Source organism: Liolophura sinensis, chromosome 7 (assembly GCF_032854445.1).
Source record: "Liolophura sinensis isolate JHLJ2023 chromosome 7, CUHK_Ljap_v2, whole genome shotgun sequence".
NCBI classification, from domain to species: Eukaryota; Metazoa; Mollusca; class Polyplacophora; order Chitonida; family Chitonidae; genus Liolophura; species Liolophura sinensis.
In genome coordinates, this window is record NC_088301.1 from 9,986,433 (window position 1) to 10,006,070 (window position 19,638).

General features: G+C 39.9%; 2 protein-coding genes across 2 annotated transcripts in view; one reads left to right on the plus strand and one right to left on the minus strand.

Moving 5' to 3' along the window:
- The window catches only part of LOC135470395 (ubiquitin-protein ligase E3C-like), a 63,192-nt gene extending 56,123 nt beyond the window's left edge, over positions 1–7,069 (minus strand). The window contains exons 1-7 of the mRNA XM_064749312.1: positions 6,904–7,069; positions 5,337–5,390; positions 4,464–4,538; positions 2,717–2,854; positions 2,378–2,490; positions 1,168–1,322; positions 223–376 (exon numbers count right to left, since the gene is read on the minus strand). Of these exons, the coding sequence (XP_064605382.1) occupies positions 223–376; positions 1,168–1,322; positions 2,378–2,490; positions 2,717–2,854; positions 4,464–4,538; positions 5,337–5,390; positions 6,904–6,969 (755 nt within the window). The 5' untranslated portion in view covers positions 6,970–7,069. The remainder of the gene's footprint in view (positions 1–222; positions 377–1,167; positions 1,323–2,377; positions 2,491–2,716; positions 2,855–4,463; positions 4,539–5,336; positions 5,391–6,903) is intronic.
- A 139-nt stretch (positions 7,070–7,208) lies between these two features.
- On the plus strand, positions 7,209–15,837 carry LOC135470464 (diphthine methyl ester synthase-like). Its single transcript, XM_064749428.1, has 8 exons — positions 7,209–7,388; positions 9,105–9,165; positions 9,849–9,912; positions 10,410–10,518; positions 13,694–13,814; positions 14,241–14,280; positions 14,875–14,981; positions 15,378–15,837. The coding sequence occupies exons 1-8, from the start codon at positions 7,254–7,256 to the stop codon at positions 15,596–15,598; spliced, it is 858 nt and encodes a 285-aa protein (XP_064605498.1). The 5' UTR covers positions 7,209–7,253; the 3' UTR covers positions 15,599–15,837.
- Positions 15,838–19,638: the final 3,801 nt, after the last annotated feature.

The window sequence follows — 19,638 nt, forward strand, 5'->3', positions numbered from 1 at the left end:
TGGGAAGTAGTATGATAATATAGTGGAAATATGTAATTTTCAACACGAACAATAATATTTCATGACAATAAATTTGCCTCTAAAAATGCACCTCTTGGGACATATTACTATGTATGTCCCATTCCTGAAGTACTGTCTGTGAAATACAAGTAGAGCCATGAAGAACACCACTTTACCTGAACTTTTTGTCTTCAACATGCTCACAAGTTTAACAGCAATTACCTAAAGTTTTTATCTGGGCTGGATGCTGCGTAGCAGATTGGTTTCATGATAAGATCAAAGATACTGGCTGCTACAGGTGTTGGTGGCTCGGTGGTCTTGTCCAGACTGGATGGTACTTTCTCATTCAGCACAGTTCGCATGCACCCAAAATATCCTGAAAACAGGTGAAAACGTACCAGTTTACACTTTGGGGTTTCTTATAGTTAAAGCCTTCAAGTCATGTATTTTGTTCATCCAGATCTAAAGTTTAGATAATGGGGAAATCTGGCTCATTCCGCACTGATTTCTGCTTTCCTGCAGGGATACATGTAGACTCATGTACACCACTGGCAGACGATGAATTTTAAAATGACTGCTGTTGTTATCCCTCCCTTTGTCACCATTATTTTTCAGCTCACTTTAGGCCCTGCAGTTACACCCTACAGACATGTATATGAATGCCATGTTACATGTACTTATAAACAACTCAACTTCGTTCGAGGAGGGAGGATGTAAAGAGTGTATGCACAATACATATGCTACAATATCAATGCTAAAAAACATAAAGTAAAATCACAAATTAATTCACCATTCCCATAAAGCCTATTCTAATATGTTTATTTTAAGCTGCGCCTTTTGACCTATTTATTTACTTATTTGATTGGTGTTTTATACTTAAGTATACTTAAGAATATTTCACTTATACAACAGCGGCCAGCACTGTGATGGGAGGAAACCGCGCAGAGCCCGGGGGAAACCCACGATCATCCGCAGGTAGCCGGAAGACCTTCCCATGTACAGCTGGAGAGGAAGCCAGCATGAGCTGAACGTGAACTCATAGCAACCGCATTGGTGTGAGGCTCCTGGGTCATTGCGCCATGCTGGCATGTTACAACCATCTAGAATTGAATAAAACACTAGGATTTTTTAGGGTGAGAGACTAACATAGACAAACTGGTGCCTCACCTTTGTTGATGAGAAACTTGTAAATGCGGTATTCTGTGTCCGGTCGTCTTGCTTTCTCTGCAACTGCCTGATAACTCTCTGGGCTGGTAAATACCTCCAGCATCCTCATGGGGATGGCTATAGGGACAGGTGTGGGAGCAATGCTCTCCAGATAGCTGCCAACACAGACACCACAAGTCATGCACCCTCATTAAATTACGCTACACTACAATATATTTGCATATAACACAAAATCCAACATACCCCAATTCCTCAACATATTGCATACGAAAGAGCAACTTTCATTGCAATTTAAGTACCTTTTTAATTTGATTTTGGAGACAAAACTCTACATTTATTTGGATTAGCCAATTTTAGGGCTTCACAAAAAGTACAATTTTGTCAGTCTACACCCAATACTACCTTCACAATATGCTTGAATAAACACCCAGTAAACACGCAAAAAGGGTGAAAAATTACAGTATTTGCAGTGTAATACATGTGGATACTTTGTTTGTTAAAATATTTTTGGTGGTTCCAGGCCTGACATGTCAAGTAAGTTACTGTGGTACAAATTCTGATGGGAATACTGTTTATGAAAAAACACAGGTAAGTATTGGCAGGCCTTTTATGCTATTTTATGATGACTATGTTGGATCTGTTTGAAGTATGCAATTCAAATTTCTATAGGATATGCCTGACATACCAAATAGTGATGGAATAAACCAACTTTTTTCAATTCAAAATAAAAATGCATGTGTTATTACATTTATTAGTGTGGTTTAATGCTCCACTTCCGTTTCCTCACAAGTCAATGGGTGGATCCAACACATCCTATGTCCCACCACCCCTTCTTGTGACAATGTCACTTTTCATTCTATTCTGGACAAAAGTAATTGTGACGTCATGATGTCACAGAGAGATTGAACATTTGTAACCAATGTGTGAGACATACTGTTGAACTATTTGCAACAATACTGCTTATGATTGGTCAATTGCGCTTTCTTGATTGACAGTGAGGAAGGGTCTATTATTTGGGTGAAAGAAACCGGCGCCAGGTGTTAACCACCGACTTCTAAGTGACAAACTTTGACTGTGCATGCACACAGCCACATAAGAGTCACCTACTGCTTATTGTTACTGAGTCCACATGCACAGTGACAGCAGGGGAGACTGAGTTTGAATCAAAATGTTGTGTGTCCTACCAACACGGGGTAATAATACAAGTTACCTGAGACAAAGAGATAACAAACACTTGAGCTGATACTCCATCTGTTCATGTCGTCCATACATGAACTCAATATACTTTTCTTTCACACGAAGGATCTGCTGACACAGCCATGTCTACAACACAAAACACAGCCACCCTTTCATTTTTGTGATTTGATAATTAGTCCACTGTTTTTTATATTTATTCATGTCTTATATTTTTTAACCCCAAAAAGTGTATGTTTATAAAAAAAAAAAAATTGAAATTGTAAATAACTGGAATAAAAAATTTTTGCTTGCTTAGATTAAATGCTTAAAAAAGAATTCAAGTCAAAAACTGCTTATCATCGACAGGACTTACAAGTCGCTGGCCATCAGTCTGGTCATTATAGAAATACAGCAGGTGACTGGTCAGCTCCATGATGTTTGTCAGCTGAGCACTCTCAGTGACTGGGAAGTTCTGGACATGGTCATCATACCACTGTCTGAACACTCTGGCCTATGGAAAGTAAAAAGTGACATATACACAAAAACGTAGGCGTACGTGCCCAACAATTACATACATCAACAATCGGTGGTTAGCATGCTAGCAAAGCACAATGGCCCAAGAGCCTTTCACCATTGTGATCACTCTGGCCGCCGTCGTATAGGTGAAATATTTTGGAGAACGGCATAAAAACCAAACAAATAAGTAAATGAGTTGAAGTTCAGGTCATGCTTTCAGCAACCTGCAGATGGTTGTGGGTTTCCCCGTGGGTTTTCCAGTGGGCTCCCCACCCCCAACCATCTTTCCTCCCAACAAAATGCTGGCTGCCATGACACGAGTGAGATATTCTGGAGTATGGCCAAAACACCAATCCAATCCATCAACCATTGGAATACACTGGTATATGCATGCTTTATACATATCGCCAAATTATTTGTCCATGTAATGCAGTATGTATATACATTATTGGCTTGTATGGCCCTGTGTGAAGTTCTGGTGTTCTGGGAAGAGGCAAGATTGTAAGCCGTTTCCCAGCGCCAAGATGAATTCATGCAGAACCATACAGCTCTGTAAGCCATTAACCTATTTACTGAGCACACACTTAAAGGTGTAATTAAAAAGTAAGTTAAATATAATATGAACACAGGCCACCTGTCAAGAAATGTTTGTGTCAAGAATTCTTTATTTTTGCAAGATCCTAGGCTCCTAGGAACATAATGTGACATCTACCCTATTTGAGACAAAGTTAATGTTCATTCCATCCGCCGTAAAAGCATGGGCAAACTTTCTCACCCAAAGTAATACATGTTCATTCCTACCTTTGTGGTGATGTTTTGAGTGGCAACATAGAACTCCAGTATTATAATACTGAGAGAATAATGTCAATCCGGCATGAGCCTCGAGTCACAAGGAAACAAAAACCCATTGTTATGCCATGTCACAGATCCATTTGTTTTCCTTACATTCTTGTTGCTGGTTCTGCCCAGTTTCCTCCCACCATAATACTGGCTGCTGTTATACAAGTGAAATATTCTTGAGTACGATGCAAAACACCAATCAAGAAGATAAACATATACATTTTCCTTAACTATAAATCAAGTTTTAGTTTGGAATGTTCGATGTTAGAGAACCAGAAACACGATACTGTGTCACTTATGCAGGCACTCTAAGCTTAAAAAGCAAAACAGGGTTTCAGCAAGATCATAGGCTTATAGAAATAACCCGCACCTGATTGAAAAAAATTTATAATGTGACAGTATTTTCAACTTTCTCAATGTTTGCTTACTCTGAATGCCCATAATGTGCTTATGCAACATCACAAAAACACAAATTTATACATTTTAAACTACATGCAAGTTATGTGGGATACCGTATTGCTCCATATATAAATTAAGACCAGTATTGCCTTTTCTTTTAACGGGAAGAACCAGCAAGAAGAGAAATGATATGGCATATTGCATAGAGCCAATAATACCACACTGTGCATCTCTTCAATCATAAATGTTTTTTTTTTTCTTGTTTTTTTACTAAAATGAGGGTTAACATGAATTTCATATTAATTTATAAACAAAAATGTTTAGTCAAATCAGACAAGCATCAGTCAGAATTGGTTACAACATACCTGTTTTTTCCTGGTTTTGCAGCCGCGATACCAAGATTGGATTTTCACGGAACTTTCCAGTTTCTTCCTCTGAATCTGCAAATGACATGAGTGTTACCAAGCACTGTCACAGCAAACAAATCTGCACATAAATAAAGTGATCAAACACAGACCAGAATAATGTACTTAATAATTATTTGATTGGTGATTTACTGGCATATTATTAAATGTTAAGATACTGTAATCTATTCCTTGGGACCCGCCAAATCCCTGACAGCAGAACTCTTGATACCATTTGATTAACCTCATATATCCCAGCACGTCATGACACATTTACTAGACAAAAGAATGGGATATATTGTGGCATTGTAGACACTGCGTTACAATCTATGTCTGATGTAACAGTGACTCAAGTACGGCTTCACACAAGCTCCAGGGGATTAATTTATGGTGGGAGGAAACTGGCCAGAGACTGGGGAAAACTCATGATCAACAGCAGGCTGCTGGCACACCTTTCAATGTACCGCCTGACAAGAGGCCAGCATGAACTGGACTGGAACTCGCAGCGACTGCATTGGTAAGATTCTCCTGGCCACAGAGGTCCACCGTAAAATGTATAAATTTACTTATACCTCACTAATTTCTTTTTTCTCTATACATTGGTTATTGATGTAGCTGCTGCCCTCAGTCTCAGTATTAATTTAATGAAAACATATACACGGCCAGGTTGTGAGTAAAGAACATAACCAAGGAGCACAACAAAAAAGGAGTCCACCAACAACTGGCTTGGAACAGTTGACACCAAGGGTAAGAGGAAAGTCTCAGGCAAGAATTCTGATTGATTACATCACAAGAGATGTGAAGGGAATTATAATATAGTGCCACAAGAGTTACCTCTCTCTTCTGTCGTTCCGCCTGAGCTCTTTGAAGTAACACATTCTTTTCCTCCTGAAAAAAAAAACACATACAACATAAAATTCTCATTCTCATTAATCCTCATAGTAGATAGATTACATTTTGAAAAATCTTCACAATTATCATGCAGGCATACTCGCAAAGAAAATCCCCACTATCGCAAAGGGTTTTCAGAGTCAACTCCCGTTAATGAATTTATGACATATCTACCAGCGCATCCCCATCACATGAGAATTTATTGGGAGTGACTCACACACATGCATGATTTATCATCCAATATCAGTTATAACTGATCACAACACTTGCATCAAACAGAGAAATTCTGAGCAAAGCAAGTGGTCTGACTGAATTATGTTACTGTGTACACACAGTAGCAAAATCATTTTCAGAGATTTCAAGAATGATGATATAAATGCAACTTATTTCAAGGCTGTGGGTATCCCTAAAATGAGGAGGGCAGGAAAGTATTTCCATTTAATTGTGTGGTAAATTCACCTACTCAGAGGTATGTTTGCTTTTTTTTTTATATTTGGACCGATCTTGCATAGTCATGGATGGGTCAGTCCACCTTTCAAGGAAACTTTATAAAGATTCGGAAAAACAGTCAATTACTAACCTTCCCAGCAAGTCCAGTTACTCCTTTACAATGTTTAGGGTCCTAGATCACCAGACAGATAAAATCCTGAGCTGTTGATCATCCCTAAGGTAAATATCCATCCATACATCATCAAGTTCAAATTCTCTGCCCGCTTGCCATAATTTTACACCATCCATGTCCTTGGGCCACATATTTCTACCGTTAGCAGTGGCGAGGCCTGGAAACCAGGATTATCCAGAAACATAGCAGATAGAAGGCAGCTGCAATGTTGGGAACTTGGAATCTGCTCAAAACAGGTTGACACTGATGAAATATGGATGGATATTTACCTTTGTGATCATTCACAGCTCCGGATTTTATAAGTCTGTTGCTCTACAGGACCCTAAGCATTGTAAAGGAGAAACTGAACAGACCCAAGAGAATAATGATTGACTTCTGAAATTTTACGATGCATCCTTCATAGGTGAAATGGGATCCACCTATGACTGTGAGCCACTGGGTTTAGCCAGAGGGGTGTCTCAGTGTCTAAGACACTGTATTTTCATAAAAGTAATATGCAAGACAGGCACAACAGGAGAAAATTGGAAATGAGACAGCGTGATTTCAAATTCTGGCCAAATCTATGATGTGTGCGCCATCAAAATGTAAAAAGAAAGTGACAATATTAACGCAGGCCTTCAAATGATTAATCACTAATGCAGGAATCTAATGATTACATTTTATTGTTTGTGTTTCAACATCTGGGTGTTTTTTTTTTTCTTTTAATACGATCTAACTGTTTTCACTGAAACACGTAAAATCTTCCTTTCTTTCTGTACAAGTATGTAATTTCATACGGACACTTATTAGTGTTTTAGTGTTTGTCATATTAGTGTTCGTGAAAATTTTACGATGCTAGTGTTAAGAGCTGTCAACGCTGGACTAACCCGGTAACAGAAACCGTCTTACCTTCTTGCTTGCCCCTCGCAGAGACTGCATGGGTTTGCGACGAAAATCACCCTCAAAACTATACATGGCAACTAATTTCACATTAAACTTCTTCCAAAAGTTAATAAAAAGTGAAGTATTAGGAGTGAATTCTGTGGGAAATGAGTCGGCTGATTTGTGACTTATTCTAGAAATGTCCACCAGAGGGCACTACTTTTTCTAACATAGATTGTCATTGGTTCTGCTAGCCTCACGGGACCAATGAAAACTTTCGTTGCATTGATCATCAGTAACGACTAGCAGAACGACACTTCCGGTGTAAACATTGTGTCTGAGAACATGTGAATGTTTTTCCAGATTGACGGTTAGATATGCTGTATCTCGTGGGGCTAGGGCTTGGTGACGCCAAAGACATCACTTTCAAGGGACTGGAGGTGGTAAAACGAGCCAAAAGAGTGTATCTTGAAGCATACACGTCCATACTAACAGTAGGCAAGGATGCACTGGTACGGTAATCTAGACAGTGAGTTCAACAACAACAACAATACGCTGGGTTAAAATTTAGTCCAGTGTTTTAACTTCAGAGATGCTCTGAATGTCTGTATCTTGTGTTATACTACATAGACGACGCATCACGGGTCGTAAAGAAACTTTATCTGGCGATGTAGCATGGCAGAGGGAGTGACGTCAATTCATAGAAGAATCTAAATAGGCCTACCTTTCACGTTGAAAATTACTTTGTCACATGGTTCAGACGTTCAGACATATGAATCTGAATCGCAAATTTGCGATAGCTTTACTTCAGACAGGCTACATAACATGGCTTGTAATCACATATTTCCAATGAGTAGTTTTATTACAGTTTTAGGCCCATGTTAGGCTTATTTCTTGGAATTTTGAGCTGTTCTGATACTCAAACTGCAACACCACACTGTACTTCAATTAACTTAAACAGCTATTGTGGTGATATCAGCCACATCGTCATTAATAATACAAATTTCAGCCCTTCGAGCCATCTGAGTGGCACAAGTAGGTCACTGACAAACACAAGTGCCACCCCATACTTTATAACCTGTGAAATCGGCTGTGAACTTTTATTATTGGGTAAAGTGTGGCAGTGATCTCCACATCTCAGTAAGCATAAGCTATTCTTAGACCAGATTTACCGCTAAGTACTGTACAACTCTCAAGACATCTGCAAAATAGCCTTACATCACCGTGTTTGTGATCTCAGTGGTGATATTTGTCTACCTCGTTTTACCGCTTCAGTGCCCTAATAGTTAGAGCGTCCGACTCGAAGTCGGGAGACCTGGGATCAAACCTGGGTCAGGTCATACCAAAGACTTTAGACATGGTACTTGTTGTTGCCTCGCTTGGAACTCAGCACCGAGTGGTTATAGCAAAGAAACTTGACTGGTTGGCCAGGTGTTAAAATAAAGTGACTGGGTGGGGTGTCATATCTTGTGTTTTCAGCCTGATATTTCAGTGGTGGCAGCTCTTTGGCGGTATGGATCTTTGTATATATACATACACCCAATAACTCCTTGTCATCATATAAGTGAAAAATTGTTAAGTTCGACATTATACCCCAAGCATTCTTTCATTTTAGTTTATCTTCATGTCATGAGGTCTCATCACTGATGGTTACACAAACTCTAAGTACACAGTGACATACCAGCTGGTTGAGAAATATTTGGATGTACCATAATCATATGGCTGCTCATGATTGTAGTGTTTCCAAATAATTCTCTACCTGTTGGTCAGTCTGCTCGGACTACATGTAGGTCAAGCAATCAAATTATACCTGTAGGTGAATTGGCTTTCGTAAAAAATACAGTCATTCAGAACCTAAGGCTATATAATGTTGCTTGTACTTGGTGTTTTGCTGACAGCCTCACACTGGTAGTGAAACAAATAAAATATATTCTGAAATCCAGCAACAACTTGCTGTCTTTCAATCTGATGCAACTTCTATGTGTGAAGTACTCTAAAAGTACATGTAAGATTGCCTTGCTGAATTTCCTTAAACAAAGTAGACATACATGTTGTCATAATATGGTTTGATGACTTGTAATGTTTAGTCTGCTGAGAACAAAGTCAGATGGGCTCATGTATCATATTATATAAATCTGTTAAAAATTATGTGATGCAACAATCATAGATTGATGAAATCTGTCTGACATATCAGGGAATGTTGAATCATGCAATATTTCTTTATTCAGGAGGAGTTTTATGGCAGAGAGGTGATCTTGGCTGATAGAGATATGGTGGAGACAGAGGCAGGCAAGTAACGGGACTCAGGGTGACGAATTCTGTCTCAGTCCTAAAATTCCAGTATCGCAGTACAGTGTTTGTATGAAAATGGCAAGCTGACCTGTAGATTTTCCATGCCAGATTTTTGAATTCCATAGCACTTTTACACATTCCTGCAGTAAGTTGTTTTCTGACCTTTATGGTTTCAGAAGGGATAAAAAAATTTCAAAAGCTTAAAGTTGAATTGCTTTGACTGTTATGCATGTATATAGGGTCCTGGCCTGGACACACATGAGCATTTAATGAGTGTAAAGTATAAAGATGTGGGCAAAACTTAATGTTGCCAATGTAGGGCGGCATTTATGTATATATAGGTGTATAGTCACTCAGGTTTCCTGCCAGATTTCCTTTCACTGTAATGCTGGCCGCTGTCCTACAGTTGAGATATCCTTGAGTACTGTGTAAAACACCAATGACAATAAACATTCACCAAACAAGACGTTAAACCTGGGTGCGTATCCTACTTCCTAGGGAGCCCCATTCTCCAGCATTTATCTGCACTGTAGTGTATACATTGAAAACATGCTTTTAATCCTAGTAAATATAGTGTTTGAGATTTATATACGTGTATAGCTAAGCTTAAATGGAACATTTGCTCTGTCTTTAGTCCTATGTGGGTAGGCAAATTACGATCATGACTTTCTGTTTTCTAGATGTAATCCTTGAAGGCGCTCAGTCAGATGACATTGCCTTCCTGGTGGTAGGAGATCCATTTGGGTGAGAGCACTTTTACATCTATATGTCATTTGCTTAACTATTGAAATTCTTTGAGGTTCACATCTGTTTGTATATACTGGTACTGTTTTGGTACAAAGCACATGTGGAACATGTTTAGAACATCTGGAATGTCAGAATCTCTCCTATAATTTACTGGGATAGTCATTCCACAAGCATCTGGATGAACACCATTCTCCACCCTTCCTCTGAATGCTAGCTACAGGCCAGTTGAACCATATCTTTGCCCCTGAGAACTGGATTTGAGCCTGTATTGGGACTGTATTGGTCTGAGACCGATCAGCTGGAGTGAGACCTTTTCTTGAGACAAATGAGAGGGCAAGCATTCATGAACATGTACGTGTATACATAGATTTTTCCATACCATTTTTGTTTTTGAAGGGTGAAGTTTCACCTCATAAGGTCAAGGCGCATCTGAATAATGACAGTGGTAAAAATATAACTCCTTTAAGATAAGTGTGAGTCTAAATTGTTTGCAGAGCAACGACTCATACAGACCTAACACTGAGAGCCAGAGAGAAGGGCATACAGTTCCGAGTTATTCATAATGCCTCCATCCTGAATGCTGTGGGGTGCTGCGGACTACAGGTATGTCAGGTGTGATTTATTTATTTGATTGCTGTTTAATGCCATACTCCAGAATTTCCTACTTATACTGTAACTATGGCAATGAGATTTAATGGTGGAAGAAACCAGAGTGTCTGGTATAATAAACCACTGAATTTTGGCATTTTACTGATGAACTTTTGCTTTATTTATTTGATTGGTGTTTTTTACGCCGTACTCAAGAATATTTCACTTATACGATGGCAGCCAGCATTATGGTGGGAGGAAACCGGGCAGAGCCCGGGGGAAACCCACAACCATCCGCAGGTTGCTGACAGACCTTCCCACTTACGGCCGGAGAGGAAGCCAGCATGAACTGGACTTGAACTCACAGCGACCGCATTGGTGAGAGGTTTCTGGGCCATTACGCTGCGACTGAGCGCGCTAACCGACTGAGCCACAGAGGCCCCCTGTGTCAGAGATGGATTCATGTGAAAACATATGCAGAGTAATACACTGACAAGTGCTTTAGTCTGTTTGGATTAGGTCTTGTGGTCCAGGTTACCTCCCCTGGCGTCGGAAGCAGTATGGACTTTACGGACATGGCCACACCAATTTTCATCAAAGAAAAAAAAAACCTGAACAAGACTAAATCCGAAGTAATGCCTAGCCAATTTAATGGCAAGCAACAAAATGGAGGCCCATGCACAGACATGTGCACTGTAGACCATTAAGCACACAAAAATACAGTGGATCTCTGTAAAAAATAAAACCCCATAAAACTATTTCAGGACATATCCAGCACCTGACATCAGTTTAGATATGGATGGCTCAAGGGCATTGAGGCTACGGGTTCAATCCAACTCTCTGGTTTCGTTGAGGCCTTAAGTCAGAAGGCTTGAATGTTGCCTGGTTAAGATGTGGTGGTTTTGTCTCACCGTGATCTTGTAAGACAGCAGATATAACCAACAATCTCTTATCTCCATTTTTAGCCAATCTTTTTTCACTTTCTGAAGTAGAAACATTGACCAAGAATCTCTTATTTCTATTCTTTGCCAGTCTGTGTTCACTTTCTGCGATAGGAACAATGACCAAGAATCTCTTGTCTCTGTTCTCTGCCACTCTATGTTTGCAGAAACAATGACAAAGAATCTCCTGTCTCTATTCTCTGCCAATCTACGTTCACTTTCTGAGAATCTCCTATTCCTATTCTCACCTAATCTATGTTCTTTCTGTGAAGCAGAAACAATGACCAAGAATCTCCTGTTTCTATTCTTTCCCAATCTGTGTTCACTTCATGAGGCTAAAGCGATCATGCAGAATTTTCTATTTCTGCATGTAATCTCTGTTTGCTTTGTGTGGCAGAAACAATAACCAAGAATATCCTGTTTCCATTCTCAGCCAGTCTGTGTTCACTCTATGAGGCAGACACAATAACCAAAAATGTCCTCTCTCCATTCTCAGCCAGTCTGTGTTCACTCTATGAGGCAGACACAATAACCAAAAATGCCCTCTCTCCGTTCTCAGCCTGTCTGCGATCACTCTATGTGGCAGAAACAATAACCAAGAATATCCTGTTTCCATTCTCAGCCAGTCTGTGTTCACTCTATGAGGCAGACACAATAACCAAAAATGCCCTCTCTCCGTTCTCAGCCAGTCTGTGTTCACTCTATGAGGCAGACACAATAACCAAAAGTGTCCTCTCTCCGTTCTCAGCCTGTCTGCGATCACTCTATGAGGCAGACACAATAACCAAAAGTGTCCTCTCTCCGTTCTCAGCCAGTCTGCGATCACTCTATGAGGCAGACACAATAACCAAAAATGCCCTCTCTCCGTTCTCAGCCTGTCTGCGATCACTCCATGAGGCAGACACAATAACCAAAAATGCCCTCTCTCCGTTCTCAGCCTGTCTGCGATCACTCCATGAAGCAGACACAATAACCAAAAATGCCCTCTCTCCGTTCTCAGCCAGTCTGCGTTCACTCCATGAGGCAGACACGATAACCAAAAATGTCCTCTCTCCATTCTCAGCCAGTCTGTGTTCACTCTATGAGGCAGACACGATAACCAAAAATGTCCTCTCTCCGTTCTCAGCCTGTCTGCGATCACTCTATGAGGCAGACACAATAACCAAAAATGTCCTCTCTCCATTCTCAGCCTGTCTGCGATCACTCTATGAGGCAGACACAATAACCGAAAATGCCCTCTCTCCGTTCTCAGCCTGTCTGCGATCACTCTATGAGGCAGACACAATAACCAAAAATGTCCTCTCTCCATTCTCAGCCAGTCTGTGTTCACTCTATGAGGCAGACACAATAACCAAAAATGTCCTCTCTCCGTTCTCAGCCTGTCTGCGATCACTCTATGAGGCAGACACAATAACCAAAAATGTCCTCTCTCCATTCTCAGCCAGTCTGTGTTCACTCTATGAGGCAGACACAATAACCAAAAATGTCCTCTCTCCGTTCTCAGCCTGTCTGTGATCCTTCTATGAGGCAGACACAATAACCAAATATGTCCTCTCTCCGTTCTCAGCCAGTCTGTGTTCACTCCATGAGGCAGACACAATAACCAAAAATGTTCTTTCTCCGTTCTCAGCCAGTCTGTGAGGCAGAAACGGTGACCAAGGATGCGTTATCTCTTCGCATAGGACCTCAAGCACTCACTCACTCTCTTTGCATAAAAAAATTCATTTATTCCTTTTTAAAGAATAATGGAATAAATGTACAGGAATAGTCAATTAATATGACCAAAATAAAATTGGTGTTGACACAAAAAAGGTTTTTGTTGCTGGACTTTACATGTAGTCCTTTGTTAGTGTAAATCAGTGCTTTAATACTGTACACCTAACATTTGATCACTGCATGGATGTTGTATAGAATTTATAATTTATATCATGGTAGAGCTTTAAAAAAAACACATATAGCAATTTTAAAAATTACTGAAAAACTAAACTTTTATGTAGGGGAATTATGAAAGTAAGATTCCCCTGCAGCTATACGTGGAAAGGTCTCCAGGAACCTGCGAATGGTCGTGGGTTTCCCCCAGGGCTCTGCCCAGTTTCCTCCCTCCATAATGCAGGCTGCCATTGTGTAAGTGAAATATTCTTGAATATGGCGTAAAACACCGATCAAATCAATAAGTAAATAAATAAATATAAGTAAGAAAGTGTCAGTCTTCCTATAGCTACATGTGTGTTTGTCTGTTATGTTAACAGTTGTATAACTACGGTGAGACGGTATCCATTGTGTTCTGGACCGAAAGCTGGAGACCAGACAGCTTCTATCACAAAATTGCCAGTAACAGGCGCCAGGGCTTGCACACACTCTGTCTCTTGGGTAAGGACTACATATGGGTTTGTGAAACGTTTTTATGGGGTTGTGAAAACCTTGAAAAGCAATTTCCACATCTTGAAAAATGCTTGAAATTGAGACCACTATTTTAAAATAGCTTATTGCATTATGGATATACAGTGAGTGTCTTAAACTTTCACTCATGACTAAGTTCATTTTGCACAATTCCATCATTAAATGAATGAATGCTTGGGGTTTAATTTTTCGGTCATATGACGAGGAGTCATTAGCTGTGTGTACATATACTTTGTCTTCTTGTGGCAGGGAGAACTGTGTTGAAAATACTTTCAACCTGGATTTTCACTGTATTTATAGTTTTCCTATATACATAAATAACTTTATCTAGAAGCTACCAATCAGCAACTTAAAATAGTTGTCATTTTCATTTTGATTCATGTTCTGTGATTTCAGATATTAAAGTTAAAGAACAGAGTATAGAAAATTTAATGAAGTAAGTTGTCATTATTGATTATTTTTTTTTTATTTTTCCTTATTTTTTTTCTTTTCTTTTTTTGGTTAAAAATTCACGAAGAACTGTTATTTTAGAACTGTTATGCAGTAAACATGGTGAAAATTTCTATTTAATGTTCTTTTACCTGAAATAATTTCAGAACTGTCATTACCCAGACAGGATCAAGGGAGATTAGAAGGATTATTGTAACTGCAGCCTTTTTGTGTGATTTTAACTGTACTTTGGATGTTCTTGCTGGCAAGGTTGCACATCGTTATTTCATCATTATGCTAGATGAAAACACCACCATTATTATGAAATATTTTTGGGCCAAGAAAAAAAAAGAATGTGAGATTTAAGACACTGCCTGTGAGAATGTTTATTTTTTATTAGAAAACCTGAGACTTACATTGAGAACGGGAGAGTTGATAGGTATATAATGTGTGCTGTCACCTGGAATTTACTTTATGAATCTTTCCCACCAGGTGCATTATCCTTTGAATGTTGCATACTCTCTGTCTTGTGTTTAATTACAGTGATATTGCTGAAATGTCACAAGTGTGGCATTAAACCACAATAATGATTGCATTCCAGACGTAAGAAAGTCTACGAGCCACCGAGGTTTATGACTGTGAACCAGGCAGCTGAGCAGTTACTAGAAATTGTAGAGAGAAAAACCAAGGAAGGCATCACTGATCTGGGTAAGATATGGAGAAAGAAAAAACTAATGGAAAACACCAATTTTGTTGTGTAAATATGTAAACAGTCATGATCGTGTGAAATTGATCAGTTGAAATTGAAAATTGATTGAAACTGGTTAGGTGCATGAGCTACTAATGCAATGCTTCCAGAATGCTTGTAAAAGTCCCAACAGGTATTTTTTCTGTGACTTGCAGATGGAACAGGTTTTCTTTTCCAGTAAACTGGTCAGTGTGCATGTCTTTTTTCTTTTTCAACATATGTTCCACAGGTTGTTTTGTACATTGTGAGGGGTTTATAGTAAATTAATTTAACCAGAATACAGTGAAAAAAAAATAAAACAAATGACTTAAATAAATTATTGACAGATAATTTCCTTGAACTGCTATATTTTGTAGCCCTTGCTAAGGATACCGTGTGTGTAGGACTAGCCAGGGTAGGAGCAGAAACACAGCAAATTGTGGTACGGACTTTGCATGGTATGACCTCTGCTCACCTTGGAGGGCCGCTGCATTCATTGGTCATTCCAGGTCACATGCACCCGTTGGAAATGGACATGCTGAAGCAGTTTTGTGATGATGAGAGTTTGTTACCAGTGTTGTCATCAGACGGTAGCTGATGTCTGAACACTCAAGTCATGCGACGGAATCATGCGACAGAACAATGGTGACTCGTTTAATACAGTTTGTATGGAAAGCAGATCTTGATTTAACAGGACCATAGTCTAACATTGATTACAATAAATGTCCCAAACATTTTGCCTGATTTTGAGAGTTCTCTTGATCTAATGAAAGTGTTTTGAGGTTTATTTGGGAGGTAAGATGATAGAAGTTTCAGCACCAAAGGTAACATTTAATGACATTTACTAGTATGGGCCCTTAAGAATTCATTTTATCTTTTTATTTGCCATTTGCTATATACATGTGTTCGGTGAGGAGAATGATTGTCTCTGTTCTTAAGTCTCTGTGAGGGGCCTCCGTGGCTCAGTTGGTTAGCGCACTAGCGCGGCATAATGACCTAGAAGCCTCTCGCCAATGCAGTCGCTGTGAGTCCAGCTTATGCTGGCTTCCTCTTCAGCAGTACATGGGAAGGTCTGCCAGCAACCTGCTGATGGTCGTGGGTTTCCCTTCAGCTCTGCTAGGTTTCCTCAAGCCGTAAAGCTGGACGCCATCCTATAAGTGAAATATTCTTGAGCACAGCGTAAAAACACAAATGAAATAAATAAATAAATCTGTCTGACAATTAAGGCTGATTGATCTAAGCAGCGTCATTCAGCGTAGTTAAGATGTCCTTCCAGGTATGAAAATGTGTGGTTTCGTAATTGTACATGGAGTAACGTGAGTGGAACACAACAGTTGAGTGATGTCTGGAGGAACCTGAGGGAACTCTGACAGCCACCAGGCACCAAAAGGCACAGACAGCTCATTACAAAGTAGTAATTCAGAATAAAGCAGCATTAGGGAGAAATAAAATGTAGAAAAGGGAAGTGTGAAATGATTCCAGGTGTAGTAAATTAGACAATACCAAATAAAGAAGAAAAGTCCGACCAAAGCAGAAATAACTGACACTACATTGTCAGACCAACCACATGTATGTGTAGCCTCAGGAAACTGGACGTCATGAACCAACCAGCCATGGCTGGAGGAAACTGGACAGCGTCAACCAACTGACCATAACTGCAGGAAACTGGACAGCGTCAACCAACTGGCCATAACTGGAGGAAACTGACCATAAATGGAGGAAACTGGACAGTGTCAACCAACTGGCCATAACTTGAGGAAACTGGACAGTGTCAACCAACCAGCCATAACTTTAGGAAACTGGACAGTGTCAACCAACTGACCATAACTTGAGGAAACTGAACAGCGTCAACCAACTGGCCATAACTGGAGGAAACTGACCATAAATGGAGAAAACTGGACAGTGTCAACCAACTGGCCATAACTTGAGGAAACTGGACAGTGTCAACCAACCAGCCATAACTTTAGGAAACCTGGACAGTGTCAACCAACTGACCATAACTTGAGGAAACTGAACAGTGTCAACCAACTGACCATAACTGCAGGAAACTGGACAGTGTCAACCAACTGACCATAACTGCAGGAAACTGGACAGTGTCAACCAACTGACCATAACTGGAGGAAACTGGACAGTGTCAACCAACCAGCCATAACTGCAGGGAACTGGACAGCGTTAATCAACCAGCCATAGCTGCAGGAAACTGGACCATGTCAAACCAACCAGCCATAACTGGAGGAAACTGTACAGCGTTAACCAACCAGCCATAGCTGCAGGAAACTGGACCGTGTCAAACCAACCAGCCATAACTGGAGGAAACTGGACAGCATTAACCAACAAGCCATAGCTGCAAGAAACTGGACCATGTCAAACCAACGAGCCATAGCTGCAGGAAACTGGATAGCATCAACCAACGATAGCTGCAGGGAACCAACCAGCCATAACTGGAGGAAACTGGACCATGATAAACCAACTAGCCATATCTACAAGGAACTGGACAGTGTTAACCAACCAGCCATAAATGAAGGAAACTGGATAGCGTCAACCAACCAGCCATAGCAGCAGGAAACTGGCCTGTGTTAAACCAACCAGCCATAACTGGAAAAAACTGGACAACATCAACCAACCAGCCATAACTGGAGGAAACTGGACAGCGTCAACCAACCAGCCATAGCTGCAGGAAACTGGACCGTGTCAAACCAGTCAGCCATAACTGGAGGAAACTGGACAGCATCAACCAACCAGCCATGGCTGCAGGAAACTGGACCGTGTCAAACCAACCAGAGGTAACTGGAGGAAACTGGACAGCGTCAACAATAACTGGAGGAAATTGGACCGTGACAAACCAACCAGCCATAACTGCAAGAAACTGGACAGGATTAACCAACCAGCAATAGCTGCAGGAAACTGGACTGTAACAATCAGTCGTTCAGGCACTCTTCCCTAGCTTTAGCCTTATTTTGAGCTTAGTCATCACTGTTTGCGGCCGACAAGAAGAAACATGGCGCTGGCATGAAATAAAAGCAAATAGATAAGATCAAAATTTTGATTCAGCATAGATCTTGACTTTTTCATGTGGCAGAGATTTTGATCTGATTGCGACCTGCTCTCACAGTGAATCGATCACTTCTGAATACATTTTCATTTTTAGTATGTTTGTAAATCCGTTTTTACAATATTGATAAGTAGACAACATATTTCATGGTACTACACTGTCGCAAGTTTTCCTTGACTAAATTCGTTGACATCATCGGCACTCATTCGCCACCACACCAAAGGTAAACACAACTGACAGCCACTGGAGGGCGTATTCTGTATCTCCAGTAATGCGTTGATGTGATCAGGCCGACCGGCAGGCCGCCACTCTTGAGGAGCTGTACGCCTAGAGTAAGCGACGAGTATGTGAAGAGAATGCCCAGGGTACGTCAAATCACACAAACAATTTGCTTTTGGGCCAGGGCGGTACTGTATTAGTACATGAATGTACACACTGTAGAGAATAACAGTCAAAAATAGTTTCTGAAAGCAACCAGTTTATTTAGTTTCTGCATGTACATTACATCTTGAAGGCTACAACCATGCATGATGGAAGAAGTACAAGAGCAGCACTGGTATCATAAATTGATAGAACTCACAGTCAACCTGATGCTGTCTCTGGGTCTTCATTAACATATAATTGTGATCTAAAGACACAGTTGAATACTACTCAAACTGTCTCAAATTGTATTAAGCTAAAGGCTGAAAAGCCAATTAAGTTTAACAACCAGCCTAAAGTTAATAGCTGACCTAAATTCTCATACACTTTTAAACACCTAGCCCATAAAATAGTCCACTGTTTAAAAGTGCATGACAAGCCAAACCAGACTTAAATTTCAAAACTATGCAGTCTTTTCTTCATGAGAAAAAGAAAGAACTTAACATTAATGAATGGCTTAACTCTAATAGACTTTTGAAGGCCAGTGTTTGAAGGCATATTGAAAGCTTAGCCCGATTTCAATTTCAACACGTCTTATTCTAATGCATAGCAACACTGAATTAACAACCTGGATGAACTCTTAATACAGTTTGGAACAAGCATCTCCTGAATAACAGTTGGCTGTTATTGCCAAACTTAAAATATCAGTTAGCACAACAAACAGAACTTGGATAAAGATTAAGGTTAATGCAATGTACCCAATTTCACCTAAAGTTTATCATATTTCACCTAAAGTTTAGCGTATTTCAACTAAAGTTTAGCATATTTCAACTGACAGTCATTTTGCTTGATTCTGACCGATTCATCAGCATTTTATATGGCCACTTAAGAGTTTTTTGTGAAGTTTGATTAATTTTTTTCTTACCACAAAAACTTAAATGTAGCATAAACAGTGTTGCATGAACAAAATAAACAAAGGTCATTTTATTCAAAAACCTTTATATGCTTCATTTTGACATAGCAAACTTGAGGTGAAATACAGTACTTGGTCAATATGCTTTTGAACAATAGACCCAACAACACAGTGAAACGTCAAAGACATCCTGAGGGTTGTTGTTTCAAAGTGTATTATGGTATCTGGCCCAGGATCTCTGTCTATCTAGTGATACTAAACGAATGATAATGGCTTATCACTTTGGCAATACTGTAGCTATTTCATTGGCACT

Coding starts and splice junctions, on each gene's coding strand:
- LOC135470464 (XM_064749428.1), top strand. CDS start 7,254: ATGCTGTATCTCGTGGGGCTAGGGCTTGGTGACGCCAAAGACATCACT. Junction 10,519..13,693: donor TGGGGTGCTGCGGACTACAG/GTATGTCAGGTG, acceptor TTATGTTAACAG/TTGTATAACTACGGTGAGAC. Junction 14,281..14,874: donor AGTATAGAAAATTTAATGAA/GTAAGTTGTCAT, acceptor ATTGCATTCCAG/ACGTAAGAAAGTCTACGAGC.